Source organism: Mycosarcoma maydis, chromosome 22, assembly GCF_000328475.2.
Source record: "Mycosarcoma maydis chromosome 22, whole genome shotgun sequence".
In the NCBI taxonomy this organism is placed as follows: Eukaryota; Fungi; Basidiomycota; class Ustilaginomycetes; order Ustilaginales; genus Mycosarcoma; species Mycosarcoma maydis.
Window position 1 is genome coordinate 287,115 of NC_026499.1, and position 15,287 is coordinate 302,401.

General features: G+C 54.4%; 6 protein-coding genes across 6 annotated transcripts; 2 read left to right on the forward strand and 4 right to left on the reverse strand.

The window, feature by feature from the left end:
• Positions 1-228: 228 nt before the first annotated feature.
• UMAG_06233 (putative snoRNP complex protein NOP56) lies at positions 229-1,800 on the reverse strand (the record flags this gene model as incomplete). Its single annotated transcript, XM_011394283.1, has 1 exon — positions 229-1,800. One exon carries the CDS (start codon positions 1,798-1,800, stop codon positions 229-231), a length of 1,572 nt encoding a protein of 523 aa, XP_011392585.1.
• A 1,075-nt stretch (positions 1,801-2,875) lies between these two features.
• UMAG_06234 (putative proteasome core particle subunit alpha 1) lies at positions 2,876-3,793 on the forward strand (the record flags this gene model as incomplete). Its single annotated transcript, XM_011394284.1, has 1 exon — positions 2,876-3,793. One exon carries the CDS (start codon positions 2,876-2,878, stop codon positions 3,791-3,793), a length of 918 nt encoding a protein of 305 aa, XP_011392586.1.
• A 687-nt stretch (positions 3,794-4,480) lies between these two features.
• UMAG_06235 (putative chaperonin containing TCP-1 complex subunit CCT2) lies at positions 4,481-6,055 on the reverse strand (the record flags this gene model as incomplete). Its single annotated transcript, XM_011394285.1, has 1 exon — positions 4,481-6,055. One exon carries the CDS (start codon positions 6,053-6,055, stop codon positions 4,481-4,483), a length of 1,575 nt encoding a protein of 524 aa, XP_011392587.1.
• A 1,042-nt stretch (positions 6,056-7,097) lies between these two features.
• UMAG_06236 (putative 3,4-dihydroxy-2-butanone 4-phosphate synthase) lies at positions 7,098-7,823 on the reverse strand (the record flags this gene model as incomplete). Its single annotated transcript, XM_011394286.1, has 1 exon — positions 7,098-7,823. One exon carries the CDS (start codon positions 7,821-7,823, stop codon positions 7,098-7,100), a length of 726 nt encoding a protein of 241 aa, XP_011392588.1.
• A 1,295-nt stretch (positions 7,824-9,118) lies between these two features.
• UMAG_06237 (uncharacterized protein) lies at positions 9,119-13,444 on the reverse strand (the record flags this gene model as incomplete). Its single annotated transcript, XM_011394287.1, has 1 exon — positions 9,119-13,444. The coding sequence occupies one exon, from the start codon at positions 13,442-13,444 to the stop codon at positions 9,119-9,121; it is 4,326 nt and encodes a 1,441-aa protein (XP_011392589.1).
• A 704-nt stretch (positions 13,445-14,148) lies between these two features.
• Positions 14,149-15,258, forward strand: UMAG_10970 (uncharacterized protein; the record flags this gene model as incomplete). The annotated part of the gene is made up of 1 exon (XM_011394304.1): positions 14,149-15,258. One exon carries the CDS (start codon positions 14,149-14,151, stop codon positions 15,256-15,258), a length of 1,110 nt encoding a protein of 369 aa, XP_011392606.1.
• Positions 15,259-15,287: the final 29 nt, after the last annotated feature.

Consider the following 15,287-nt stretch of genomic DNA (forward strand, 5'->3'; position numbering starts at 1 on the left):
CGTCGTCTTTACATCGTCTTCCACTGTGACGTTCAACGATCAGTCATTCTCAAACACGATCTTATCGATGGAAAAGTATTGAGAAGAGAACCACGGGACTAGAGTACAGAGTGCAGAAACACGATCGGCTATGGACAGAAAAGATGTCAAGAATGCATGGGTGCGTCAAGAGAATGGCTAGAAAGGAGTGCGAAAGAGGGTGGAGAAAGCAAGGGAAGCTTAGCTCTCTCACTTCTTGGGCTTCTTTTCTTTCTTTTCCTTCTTGTCCTTCTTGTCCTTCTTGTCCTTCTTGGACTCCTTTGCCGCCTTTTTGGCCGCCTTCTCGACCTCCTTCTTTTTGTCTTTGTCGGAAGACTTGGATTTGGATTTCTTGTCCTTTTTGTCCTTCTTGCTCTTCTTATCTGCTGGATCTGTGACACCTACAGCAGCAGGCATCTGCTCCTCGTCGTCATTCTCGTCGTCGTCATCCGCATCTTCGTCCATCAGATCGCCCGCAGCCTCCTCAATCGCCTTGATCGCCTTGCTCATAGCGTCCGAGTTCTTGCTCGGTGCCTTACCCGTTTCGTAGAATGCCAGACGCTCTTCCACCTGCACCGCCAGCACTTCACCGAACTTGGTGGTGGGCGTGTCGGAGAAGCAGTCGATGCGCGAAGCGATCGAGATCTTGTTGGCGAGGAAACGCGACATGCGACCCTTGTTCTTGGGCGCAGCACGTGCAATGGCAGAAGCGTGATAGATCAGACCGTACTTGGGCGTGTTGCCTTTGGTCTTGAGCGCACGGAAAAGCGCCTTTTCAGCACCCAAGATCTGTACCGTCGAGGCGGGGTACTTGGCCAGGTTGGTCAACGAACCAGCGTGACTGATGAGACGAGCACCGATGATCTCACCCAGAAGCGCTGAGAGGTTGGGCGCAACGAGGTGCATCTTTTCGATGAGATACTTGTGCATGTTTTTGCGGTACTCGCCAAGGTTGATGACGCGGTCGGCAAAGTTGAGAATGTTGTGCATGTCGAGCTCACCGATTTCTTGACCCATGCTAGCACGAGCGGCGTCGAGGATGTTCTTGGCGGTGGTTTCATCGCCGGAAAGAATGTCGGTCATGTCCTCGACGTCTTCTTCCGAGAGACGCTCCTTGTTGCGGATCAGCTTGGCAAGTTTGGCGTACGTGAGGTTGTCGGTGGTCAACTTGACAAGTTCGGGAAAGTGCCAGCCGTACCATTCGCGAACACGCATGGAAAAAGTGTTAACGTCCTTGTCAAGAGTGTCGAGCAAAGCAATCGCCTGAATGATCATGTTGTCACTTCGGTTGACGTTGAACTTGACTTTGGAACGCGAGTAACTGTGACCGAGACCGAGCTGCGCCTTGGCAAGATCGCCATCCGCCATACCCTTGAGCAGCTTCTCAGCATGCTGACGAACACCACGGATGAGTTCGAGCGAGGTCTCGCCAGTGTCGCATGGGATGCCGAGCTCACCAACGATGGAAGAAGCCAGGTTCCTGTCCTGAACACCGAGAATGACGCTCTTCTTCTTACCAGACGAGAGGTTGAGTGTGAGGAGCGACTTGAGATAATCGTTGACAACACCTTCCGAAATGTCGAGTGAGGCTTGGAGTGCGTCGAGGGCGTTCTTGAAGGGCGAAAAGGAGAGAAGCTTGACCATTTTGCCGAAAGTGTTGACTTCATTGACGCTCTCCTGAACCGCACGCGTGAGCGAGCCGATCTCCTCGACGGCGGCAACCTCGAAGACGGCACATCCCGTGGCGCACTCGAAGAGGATGTGGGTTGGTGCGGACGACATGGTGACGATGGTATGAGACTAGCAAGATGAGGTTAGGCGAGCTGCTGCGTCCAGTGTAGGAAAGGCTGCAAGAAAAGAAGAAAAGCTGCGCACGAGGGCAACCGTGCCGAACGACAAAGCCGAACGAATGAATGAATGCAGCTGTGATGTGTAGTGCTGAGAACGTCTCTGCAGTCACGAGACGAAACGAGACAGGGATCCGATGTGGTGTTGTGAAGCGAGGGCAGCACAGCACTAATCTTCTGATGGCGACCAAGCTCGAGCTCAACAAGCTTTTGGACCTACAGAAAAAATTCCAGTTGGGATTCACTCAGGCAGTAACGACGAGTCGGTCTTCTTTTCCGCTTTGGCCTAATTTAGCTAACTTAGAACGCCTTTGCCAAAGACAAAAAAGAAAAATTTGATTTTTTTTTTTCTTCTCCTCCTCCTTCTTCTTTTCTGAGCTCAGAAGCGCAATCAAGCACAAAGTCACGAGTTGCAAACAGACACAAGAAAGCTGCTCCAATTTGAATTCACGATGGTTGATCGTGAATCACGTGGAACGGTCTGTCTCAATCGGGAAACAAGCACGAATGGATCAAATCGGCGATGAAACGCTGCCAAAATGGTCATTAATTCCAACACAAAGGCTTCGTGCTTGTTCAAGCGGATGCGCGCGTAAGTCACGAGTCGTGAGTGGTGATCGAGTGTGCAGTGCCTCTCTGCCAGGCGTGAGTCTCTCTCAAAGTCAGAAGCAGGCGTGGCCAACAAGAAACGCTCAGACCGCGTCGTCAGTGCAGCGTGTGGAGCACTCACCACTGAGAGTAGCCAAGTGAAAGTCACGAGTGTCACTTTTTGGTGCACATTCCACTTTTCCTTTCCATATCGTCGTCATCATCGTCTACCTCGTTCAGCATTGCTCTAGCAGCCTTAATTGCCGAATCTTCACCTTCTACTACAGCACGACTGATATCTGGCGTTCGTCCTCGAAACGTTGAGCTTTCAACACCGAGACTCTCCCTTCCTTGGGTTTGCAAGCACTCCGCGCTCACAAGATTCGATCGTCTAGTGCTTAGTACAAACATACGCTCTCACAATGTCGCGCTCGTCGTACGACCGATATCTCACCATCTTCTCCCCGGACGGACGGCTGTACCAGGTCGAGTATGCCTTCAAGGCGATCAACACCGCCGGGCTAACTAGCATCGCCGTCCGTGGCAAAGACTGTTCCGTCGTTGTGGGGCAAAAGAAGGTCCCCGACAAGCTCATCGATGCCTCGTCTGTCACCAACATCTTCAACCTCACTCCTGAGATTGGATGCATCATGACGGGTCGCGTCGCTGATGCTCGAGCGCAGGTGCAAAGGGCGAAAATGGAAGCGGCCGATTTCAAGTACAAGTACGGTTACGCCATCACACCCGATCTGCTCGCCAAGAGGATGGCCAACATGAACCAGGTGTATACGCAACGTGCTGCAATGAGGCCGTATGGTGTTTCAATGATTTTGGTCGGTATCGATGCCGAACGTGGACCTCAGATTTTCAAGATCGATCCAGCTGGATACTATGTCGGATTCCGAGCTACCGCTGCAGGTGTAAAGCAGACGGAAGCGACCAACTTTTTGGAAAAACAGTTCAAGAAGTCTTCCACCACCACCACGGGTGATGCTGCCAGTGCGGTGCCCGAAGCACCAGCAGGCGCATCAGCTACAGACGCAGCGGCACTGGAAGCAGAACACATTTCGTCCAACTTGACCATGCAACAAACACTCGATCTCGCAGTCAACACGCTAGCTACGGTACTCGCACAGGACCTCAAGCCAAGCGAGCTGGAAGTGGCCATCGTAGGTGGTCCCGACGCAGCCAAGGTCACTTTGGGCGGCGACGACGAAGGCGGTATCGCACAATTGGATTCGAGCACGTTGTCAAAGGAGGTGCAACAGCAAAAGAGGTTTAGAAAGTTGAACGACGAAGAGATCTCGGTCATTTTGGAGAGGTTGGCTGAACGCGATTAGATGATTCAGATCTTGCTTTGGCAATGACGAATGGTTCAGAGAACGGTGGCGTTGCAAGCTTTGTGCGAGCGTGTGGTGCTCGGGCTGTTGCGGTGATTGTTGTCTAAGCGGCAAGAGCAACGCCTCACTCTTGGTCAACTGTTTGATTCCCCTGGGTGTGAGCGACGAATGTTGCATATCGGCTGGATGAGATGACAGCAATGGTGTGTAGAAAAACTCAGACTCAGGTTTGTCAGTGCTCGATTCGGCGAATGAGACCATGAACAGATCATTACAGAAGCTAGTTAGCCGCGCGCATCACACGCAAGGTAACAGCAAATTCAGCATGCACCATAGCAGCAAGCCTGTTTGTCAGTGTGGCGAATACAAAGACTTGAATCGAAAGCAGCTTTTTTTTGCACAGGCCAGCGTTCAAGTTCAGCTGCCAACGCTGAGGCATAAGCGTGAAGGATGGCGAAAGCAGCCTCTGTTGGAACTGTTCACGCATGGCAGTCGCAATCGTCAATATTGACCCACTGCCTGTGAATGTCAAAAGCGCAACCGACGATTCGTGATTCTCACTTCACGGCATACGTTCACCGTGGTTTCTCACGCGCACGAGCACGCTCGTCTGAACAATACGTTTGACTGTGTCAAAGCAAGCATCTGCTTTCGAAATTCGCCAAACGACCTAGATTATGGGATGATCTAATGAGCCTCACGTCTCCTAGGAGCGCACTTGAGAATATCATCCACCCTGAGAATCATCTCTGCTGCTTCGGTAGCACTGACGACCACCTGGCGCTTCAACTTGTAGCTCTCCCTAACACCCTTTTGTTTCATATCCGCCACCTTGCCAACATCGAGGTCCAAGCCAGCCGTCTTGTTGCCTTGTTGATGGGCAGCTCTCAATTGGGCGACGAGCTCGCTGCTGTCCAGACCGGCGTTGTCCGCCAAGATGGTCGGCAGCTGTCGTAGAGCTTTGGCGAAACTCTCGGTGGCAATCGCTTTCTTGCCAGACGTGCAACGTGCGGCTTCGTCGACCACTTTCGACATGGACATTTCGGCACACCCACCACCGAGCAGTACGCGCGTTTCGCCCACCGTCTGAGACAGCACCGACAGCGCATCGTGCAGAGATCGTTCGGCTTCGTCGAGCATCTGACTGGTGGCACCTCGCAGAACCACCGTGCACGCTTCGCCAGCAGCCACACCGCTAAACTTGATCAACTTGTCCTCGCCAATCATGACCTCCTGAATCTTACCACATGATCCCAACTTGACCAGATCCGGTCGATCAAATGTCGAGGCGATCTCACCACCCGTCACCAGTGCCAACCGTTCGACACCTTCGAAATCCGCATGCTCAATCGACATGATGCCTGCTTCCGCCAAGAGCGATTCCGGGTAGTTGTAGATCAACTGCCTGTTGACGAAACACGTTATACCGTGCGCCTTGATCTTGTCCACCTTGGCCTTCATCTTTTCCCTCTCGGCACGTTCCAGTTCGGCCAACTTGCCCGTTCCCTCGACGCGAACACGTGCACCAAACACCTTGATCTTGTCCGTATCCATCGACGTGTTGGCGATAAGGATCTTGGCATTGCTGAGCGACTTGGGACAGTTGGTGCCGATCTTTTTGTTGAGGATGAAGCCTTCGTCGAGGTAAGAATCGGTAAGTTTGCCACCGGCTTTCTTGATGATCTGAATGTGCTCCAAGTTGGTCGACCCCTTGAGGCGCAACACTGCGTCGACGGCGAGATTCGCAAAGTAGTCTTTATCGGCCGAGAGTACTTTGGAGCTGAGCGTGGTGCGCGCAATGTTGAGCAGATCCTCGCGGAACGTGGCTGCGTCAGTGCCATGATCCTCAGCAGTATCTTCGAGCGCTTTCAGCGCGGCGGCCGAAGCGATGCGGTAGCCTTCGACGATGGTCTGCGGGTGAATGCGCATCTCGATCAACTTTTCGGCTTCCCGGAGCAACTCAGCAGCAAGCACGCAAACACTGGTGGTGCCATCACCAACTTCGTCATCCTGTACCTTGGAGATGTTGACGAGAATCTTGGCCGCAGCATTATCGAGATGGATCGATTTCAGGATGGTGGCACCGTCGTTGGTGACGACAATATCGTTGGATCCGACACTCTGAAGGATCTTGTTCATGCCTTTCGGACCAAGCGTAGTCTTGACCAGATCGCCGAGAGCGACTGCGCCGACAAAGGAGGATAGACGTGCATTCTCGGCTCGCTCCTGCGTAGCCTCTTGGGCAAAGATGGGTGCCGACATGGTTTGGGGCTATCAGAGTACGAGAGTTCCAGCAGCCGCCGCGCGAAACCTAGCTGAAAAGGCGCTGCTACGCTTACGTCACGATGAGTCGAACTGCTGTGTTGTGAATCCTGCTTTGACAGCCTATCCGCTTGAATGTGTAGAATGTGTCGATAATACGGCGAGCCTGATATCGCTTTTGATGGTGACGATCGAGTTGGTGGAACAAAGCAGCGACACTTGCAACTTGGGCCGAGCGAGTGTGTGTGAGCGTGCGCGCGGATCAGCAAAAAAAACAAGTCACGAGTCGTGAGTGTTGCACTGCGTTCATTGAGCTTTCAAGAAGAACTGCGCTCGCACTCACAGACTCTCTCTTTCTCCTTTCCTTCTCAGCCAGTCGTCAGTCACGAGTGTGTCTCTCTTTCTCTCTCTGTGCTGACGCTGCAGAAGAGTCGTGAGTGCTGCTGAGCTTGCGCGCTTTCTGAGCTCATCCATCTTTTCATAGAACGCGTCGGCAGGCTGTGACAGGGAAGAAGCCAGAAGAACAAAAATCCTCGCCGCCCGACTCACAGACTCACAGACTCACTCACGACTCACGACTCGATTCAAAATTTTCCCACCTGGATAATTGTTAGACCTAGGAAGATTCACGATTCACGATTGGGCGGGCAAAGCACGAAGCATCAAGCATCAAGCACCAAGGTCTCGTGATCGAGCCTTGACTCGCCCCGGCTTACATGCTATGCTGTGGTTCGTGCTTGGGCAATCCATCCTACTGGCACCATTTGGCGCAGAGCTTTGAAGAAACAACACTGCGATAGAGACCGGAGTTGTGCTGAGTGTCGCTCCGCTATCTGGCAAGTACAATGTGATAGCTCAGCTGCATGTAACTTGGTGTATCATTGCACGCCATGTGAGAGCAACAAGGTTGGAGTTCAGTTGGCCATGTGTACATGTTTGCGCATTTCTTGCTTGAACAGTAGAGGAAGCAAGCAGCACGAGCAACGGAAGGGCACTAACGTCGGTCCGATTGGCGCTGTGTCGTTTCGAACAAGCTGGCGATTCACGCAGCAGTTGTTGTCGGAGGCACCACTTTCTGCACGTCGATCTTGACGCCTCTCACCTGATCGTCTGCGAGCCTTTGCCTGTCATCGTGGGCCAACTCACCCTCTTTCTGCTCCCTGTACTTTTTGAGCATCTCAATTGTCGTGACCTTCAACCCCCACTTTTTGGCAAACTTGAGACACGCGTCCCTACTCGCGATGCCTCCATCCTCGTCGTCAGGGTCGACGAGTTCGCATAGAAGCCCTGCCGGTGGCAGCCCTGCCAGCTTGCACAGATCAACACTTGCCTCGGTATGACCCATCCTCACCCTCACTCCGCCCTGTGTATACCTGAGCGGATTCATGTGACCCGGTCTTGTGAAGTCATCAGCTTGCGCGCTGAGCGATTCGTCCGCCAATTGGCGCGAGGTAAGCGCTCGATCGTGCGCAGAGATGCCCGTTGTGGTACCGTGCTTGTAGTCGACAGTGACGGTGTAGGCGGTCTTGTTCTTCTCCGTGTTGTTGGGCACCATCATGGGGATTTCGAGTTGGGCGATGCGATCCGGCGTGAGTGCGATGCAGATAAAGCCCGAAGTGTGTTGAATGAACCATGCCATTTGCTGTGTTGTGCAGAGCGACGCTGAGATGATGAGGTCGCCTTCATTTTCCCGGTCCTCATCGTCGAGCACTACAACGAACTTGCCTGCCCGGATGTCTGCTACCGCGTCCTCTATCGAATCGAACATCGTGGATTGAGCCGAAACTGTGTTGGCCGTGCCAGGGACGGGATAAATCGGAAGCCAACTGCCTGTGCGCGAAGGCGTGCAAGCTATAAAGAGAACCGAATGACTAGGTCTGATTGCGGCAAAGAGCAACTGGGAGTGCTTGCTCGAATCCGTTGTTCCAATAAAACCGTTTGATCGAGTTGTCCTTAGGGTGCCTTGCAGTCTCCTCTCGAGCCAAGACGTGTATCCTCAAGCAAGCAGCGATGCCGGTGTTCCTGTATCGATATCTGATAATCTTGTACAGCAAAGAGCAAGAAGAAGGGTGAGGGCCAGCTTGAGCTTAGTAGGCACAGGCACAGGCAACCTCAAGCCGGGCGAGCTTTACTGGTCGGTCGCACGCATATTCGTGATTTCCGGCTACAGACCTCGTAACTGGTCGGACATAATCGTGAATCACGAATCGTGAATATAGCCTGCACCTGTGGTAAAGCCGGCCATCCGAGCATTCGTGATTCACGAGATTCACGATTGACTCCTTTCTCGACTGCGAGCGGGGGCGGCAAGAAGAAGGAATTTTTACGACTCATGACTCTATTCCTCGTCACTCTGTGACTCGTGACTGTGTCTTCTGAAAGTCGTCGTCAGTCACGAGTCACTCACTGTCTGTCTACAGAGAAAATTTTCACCCTTTCGTCATTGTGAGATCGAACATCATGTTGCCCACTTCGTACTCGAAACATCACGAATATGCACGAAAGCTTCACGCTTCATGCTTCGTGCTTCGCTCCTTGGGCGACACCCGCGGGCGCAACCCATGCACGTTCGTGCATCCACTTTGCCAATGACCATATCCAAGTGCGATAGCTGTCAGCGTCATTCTGCATGCATGGCTGGTAGCTCGACCATGTAATTAATCCAAGCCAAGCGCTGCGTTGGGTAAGCTAATGCCGGCAAAGCGTCACAGCAAATCAGTCGGCCGTCGCTCCCACGTGGTCGTTGACAATCACGACTCACGAATCACGAATCGTGAAGGGTGAAGGGTGAAGGGTGAATGTGCTAGTCCATGATTCAGACCCAGCGAGCTCACCGCGGATCGAATCCAGCTGTCTTGCTTTTCTCATCGTTGCTCGTGGGATGGGTCTAGAAAGCATATCGTCTACTGCTGCAATACGAGACTGTTGCCGGGTCGAAGCACATGAGCCTGATTCAAGCCTGCATCAGCATCACAGAGTAGCAACATTCGTGATTGCACAGGAGAATGATACAGTAACACTAGCGAGAGATTGGCGACAAGCGCACAAGTTTTTGGCGCGTTTCTACTCCATGTTGAGAAGCGCCATCTCCTCGTCACTGTCAATCATATCGTTGGTCACACGGGCCTTCTTGGTCCTCTTTGCCGAAGACTTTCTCTTGTCCACCTCGTCGTCATCCTCGTCGCTGCTCTCGTCAAATACACCCTTTCGGCTCCTTTGCGTTCGCACCGCGTCGGCATCGGTGTCGTGCCCATCCAAGCCGGCATCTGCATCTGCCTCATCAAGATCGTCGTCGTCGTCCGTGTCGCGCGCTTTGGCCCGCTTGAGACTCTTACGCTTCTTCTTCGCTTCCGACTTGGACGAGGATTTACGAGACTTGGTTTTCGACTTGGCAAGCTTCGAAAGCTTGGACAATTTGCCGCTGCGAGTGGTGCTAGTCTCACCTTGGCCTTGTTCAGCAAGCATCTTGGCACCGTTTCGGATGATTTCGTCATCGCCATCCTCGTCGTCGTTTGCATCGCTGCTTTCGCTTCCACTGTCCGCACCACCAAAGAGACCTTCGTCCTCGCTATCGTCGTTCTCGTCACTCTCGATCATGTCCAGCTTCTTCTTTGCTCCCTTCTTCTTCTTGCCACCCGCACCACCACGTTTTCGCTTCTTGCCCTTCTCAGCCATCGCATCGGGCGCATCCTCTTCGCCCGAAGTGACGTCGTCCCGCTTGGCTCGGCGTCTGGGCTCCTTCTCCGGCGTGGTTTCACGAAGGTACTCGATCTTGGCCGCTTCTTCACGCAGTGCTTTACGCTTTTCAGCCATCTGCTCGATCTGCGCACGGTACTCTTCCTGTTTGCGGATGCGTTCCTGCTCACGAACGAGTTCCTTCTCTCTACGTGCAGCTGCAACCGCCTCTTTCTGCTTGCGTATCTCGGCTTCGTAGCTTTCTTGGTCAGCGAGGGCCTGAGCGGCTCGTTGAAGCAAGGACGAGGCGCCGTACTTGCCTCGCTGCTCGACCACCTCGGCTGACATCCACAGCAGTTGACCGCGCTTGGCCGCGTCGAGCAACACACCTTCCTTGCCCAACGGTGTTTGTTGAGGTGCACTCGCATCGACAGGTGCAACAAGCAGCGGCTGAACACGCTGCACAGCCGTGATGGCCTCACGCAGCGCTTCGGCCGTCTTGCGATCCTTTTGCAGGTCAAATAGCATCTGCAGACCCTTTTGTGCAGTCACCGCATAGTTGTACTCGATCTGACGACACTCGGGGTGTTCAGGGCCACGCTCCCTGATGACAAGATCACGAGCCTGTTCAAGATGCGCCAGAGAGCTCTGCAGACTGCCGAACGACTTGGTCTTCATCCCGATCGCGTATTCGGCCCTCGCCACGTACTGAATCACAGCAGCATTGGTTTCGTTGAAAAAACGCTTGGAAGCTAGCTCGTACGACTTGTGTGCACGCTCGAACTCGTCCTTCTGCATGAGAACATGGCCGATGCAAACATGAACGCTTCCATCGTCCTTCATCTCGCGCAGCTTGGATAGAATCGCAAGCGCTTCGTCGGCATTCTTCTTCCTTCGCTCTTCCGGCGCCCCTCCTAGCGTAGGAAGTGTAAGCGAAGTGCCCCCCACCGTCTCGGCAAACGCGTCTTCGACGAGCAGGATCGCCATACCCTGAGCGGCGAAGGCGCAGCGTGGATCGGCTGCAAGCGCCTTGTCCATGAGATCGGTAGCTCGCATCATGTTTTTGCTGCGGTCCGCCTTGGCTGACGCGCCAGCAGCATGCACCGCGAGCTGATAGTAGGTCCAGCCGAGCGATGAAAGCGTATGAGCGTCACGACGACCGCTTTCAACAGCGGATTTGGAAGAACTCGAAAAGAGCTGAGCAGTAAACTCCTTGATGGCCACCCACGAAGGTGTAGGGCTGCCCGCGAATTCGCCAGCGAGGAAGCAGACGTAGGTGGAGCGAGTATCGAGGTTTCCTGGGTCCGAGTCGAGTGCCTCCTTCAACAGAGCATTGGTGGTGTCGCGCAGCGCTTTGAATTTGGCCACAGAGTCAGGACCGGGCGCAGTGGCCGCAGGCTTGGTGACGTTGAGGATCGCAAGACGAACTTTGGCGTCAGTGTATTCGGGGTGAGCGCTCAAAAGTGAATGGTAAGCTTGACGAGCAACGTCGACATTGCCGGCAGCCTCGTTGGCACGACCGAGGTTGTAAGAAGCGATGAGCTTGACGGCATCGACGGTCCTCTGCGCCTCGAGGCGAGCCGTTGTGGCGGGCCCAGAAGCGGCGGAAGCACTAAAAGTGTTGACAGCGTTGGCAGCAGCGTTGACGGCTGATTCAAGGAGTGACAGGGATCGTTCGAGCAACCAAGAGCGTTGCTCCTGGCGCTGCACATCAGTGGAAGGAATGTCGGTGGCACGGATAGCAAGCACAGCGCCGAGGCATGTTTCGAGACTCGTCACCAGAGCTACATCGGTGGCAGCGTCGTCCGAGTCCATGTAATCGGGATTGCTTTGACGCGTGCTTGCCTTGGCTTTGGCCAGCTCGAGGCCCTCTGCATAGGCGGTCGAAGCTCGAGCAAGGTCTTCGGTCTGGAGTAGCTCGGCGAACTCGACGCGCGTGAGAGGGTCAGATCCAAGACTGGCGATAGCCTCGAGCGCCGTCTTGGAGAGGTCTTCAGTGCGGATGGACAAGGATGCTTTGGCAAGGGCGGCAGGCACATCGGCCGTGGAGTCTGCAGTAGCAGCCGAAGTAGCAGCAGACGCACCAGAAGGGAACTCGTCTGGGTGGCCAAAGAGAGCCTGTGGTCCGTAAGCGTCGAGCTTTGCGGCTTCGATGAGACGAATTGCGCGATCGAGAATGATACGCGCGCGCTCTGCATCCGCCTGTCGCTCAGAGGCGGTGGCACCAGGATGCGACTGAGCGCGCAGACTAGCGGCAAGGAGCGAAAGCTCAATGGTCTGCGTAGACGAGACAGAGTTGGCGGGCCTCGAGGTGAGTGCATCGAGCGTGTTGATTGCCGCTAGAGGATCGCGATTGGCAATCTGACACTGAGCCAAGCCCAACGTGGCGAGAGAGAGGTAGAGGTGGAGCTGAGCGTTGTTTGCCGTGTTCGCCCCGGAAGCACCTGAGGAAAGGATTCGGGTTACGTCATCGACAACTCGTGCGTAGTACCGCTGCGCCTCGAGACGAAGCTCGGGCAGAGTGGCATTGATGGAAAGCTGCGAGGCGAGGTGATAAGCACGAGCATAGACGAGCTGGGCGTGGTTGACACCGATGCGTGTCTCAGCATACTGGATGGCATGCTCTGCAAGCTTGAAGGCGGTAGCATAGTGAGCCATGGCTGCCGTCTCTAGCTGAGCAGTAGGGCCTGGATTGTTAATGGTCTGAGTAGCATTGTTGATAAAGTACTCGCACATGACGATGGCGGCGGTTGGGTTGCTCTTGTCGAGCTTCCAACATTCCTGCAGGCTGGACATGCCCTCAGTGTAAGCAAGCTCGCGAGCCTCGTCCTCGGATCTCTCGACGTGAGCGCCAAAGGTGCCAGGAACCAGTCGGGCAGTTTGCTTGACCAAGTTGAGACTGGTGATTCCGAGAAGAAGGTGAGCTGCGGCGTTGTTGGGATTGACTTGGATGGCGCGCTTCCACGCCTTTCTGGCAGCATCGTGATGGCCGAGCCCCCAGAGAGAGAGACCGACACCGACACGAGGGTCAGGTCCACTCCAGCCGAGAGTGGTGGCCTTGTCGGCGTCGGTGTCGGCTTTCTGCTGGACAAGGATGCTGACCTCGAGAGCGTGCTGGTAGAGTTTGAGCGCGGGAGCATACTGACGTTTTCGCAAGAGGATGCAAGCTTTTCCGAGCAGAGCGAGCGCATGTCTGGGATGCTGGTTGAGGATAACGTCAAAAAGGACTAGAGCGCCTTCATTTTGGCCGGTGGTCGTGAGAAAGATGGCTCTGGAAAGCTGGTTGAGATGATGCTTGGGGTCCAGGACGTTGGCCTGGGATTGAGTGGCGGAAGACTCTTTGTAGTAAGCATCCTTGACCTGCTGGTTTGCAAGACGCTGGTAGCGTGCATCGTTGAGAATGATCTTGGGCGATTTTCTAGCATTCTTGAGCGCAAGAGCGGCAAGGAGGCCACGAAGCGGGATGGTCTCGGCAGGCTTGTGAGGGGCGAGTACTTGAACGCCTTGGGCGCAGACCTGGATGGCTTCCGGAATACGGTTCTCGATGGAAAGCTGAGTTGCGAGGCGAGACCAGTACTTGGATGGAGGACGTTCGTAGGCAAGCGCCTCCAAAAAGACCTGGATATCCTCTGCAGGAGGGAGAGGGTCGAGGTCAAGCGAAATCGACTCGTTGACCGCGACGGGAAGGTCGAGCGTCCTGCTGCGAGGCGGCATGGTGGGAATGCTTGTCTAGCTCGGTAAATACAACCGATGCAGTGATTCCACGTTGTACTGTCGCGCGTCGAGATTGTTGTTGGATGGATGGAGGAGGCAGGTTGAGCGACAAGGAAGGCAGATGGAAAGAGGCTATTCCACTTGTGTCAGGGTTTTGGCCCGTGTGCGCCTCTCTGTTCTTCTCGTGTGCTTCAAACTCGGACCCGAACCGAGCGTTCATGGTTGTCGATTCGTGATTCGTGATTCGTGATTCGTGATTCGTGATTCGTGATTCACGATTTGAAACAACGTATCAATGTTACAGCGTCCAAGTTCACAGCTTAAATGCCCATCGTGAATCGAGACTCACAGAAGACTGATCACAAATCGTGAATTTGTGCGTTGTGCGTTGTGCGTTGTGCTGTTGCTGGCTTTGTGCTTCTGGCTTGGCTTCGTTGCTTAGCTCACAAGACTCAAGACTCGTGACTCACGACTTGGGATTCCGTGACTGCGCTGACAATCAAGATTCACCCATCCTAACACCCACACACATTCACGATTAATTGCTCGAGTCGTGAGTCAGAGCGAGGTTGGCAGCCAACAAAGACGAGGGTCACGAGTGTGACGCTTTACATTCTGTGATTGTCTTGTCTTGCTTTGCTTTGCTTCTCCTCCTCCTCCTATTTTGAGAACTGCGCGCGCTCTCAGCCCGTGTCTGCAGCAAGATGGCTGGAATCGGTGTGGCAACGGGCGCCGCCCTCAGCAGTGGTATCAATGGCAGCAATGACGCCAATGCCACTCCTTCGCCTTGGGCTGCCTCTAGCTCCTCGTCGTCCTCCAACATCACTGTCGGTGTGCTCGCCATCCAAGGCGCGTTCCGCGAACATGCTTCTCACATCAATCGACTCAACACGCTGCACCCGCTCCACACCATTCGTAGCACACTCGTGCGTACACCGGAACAACTCGCCGACTGCGATGCGCTCATCATCCCCGGCGGCGAGTCGACCGCGATCTCGCTTGGCTGTGAACGTATCGGTCTGCTGGAGCCTTTGCGCAAATGGGTACGTGACGGACGACCTGTGTGGGGCACATGTGCAGGTATGATCATGCTCGCCCGAGAAGCGAGTGGAGGCAAGAAGGGCGGTCAGCAGTTGATCGGCGGTGTAGACGTACGAGTCGGCAGAAACGGCTTTGGTTCGCAGATCGATTCGTTCGAGACCGGCTTGGAGATCCACGGCTTGGATAGACCCCAAGAGTTATTCAATGGTGTCTTCATTCGAGCCCCCGTAGTGGACGCTTTGTTGTTACCCAGCGATCTCGAAAAGGTGGCTGTCGATCAACCTACGCTCGTCAAACGCGTAGATCCCAACACACTTGCCGACTCAGTCCGCACTCCCGTCACCAACACCAACGCCGTACCGATCAGCGCAACAGCAGATTTACCCGCAAATGCCTCTGAACCAGCGCTCGCCAAGACGACCATCGCAGACCCAGCACTGCGCATCGTGGTCGCACCTCCGCTCTACGACACCTCGGATCCGATCAGCTCAGCACAAAAGAGACCTCCCATCGAGATCCTTGCCACCCTACCGGAACCCGTGACGACACCCGCATCGCCTTCGAACCGTCCGGTTTCCGCTCATGTAGCGCAGCGCGATCCCAGGATGGACGTGGCGCGCAGACCCGACCACGATTCGCAGATCGTCGCCTTGCGGCAGGGTAACATTCTGATGACCAGCTTCCATCCTGAATTGACTCCAGACACGAGGTTGCACAGTCTTTTTGTCACCAAGCTGGTGATTCCGTACAAGAAGCAGCTGCAGCAGCACTAGTAAATGCAGCAGTCTAAACCACACAAGGT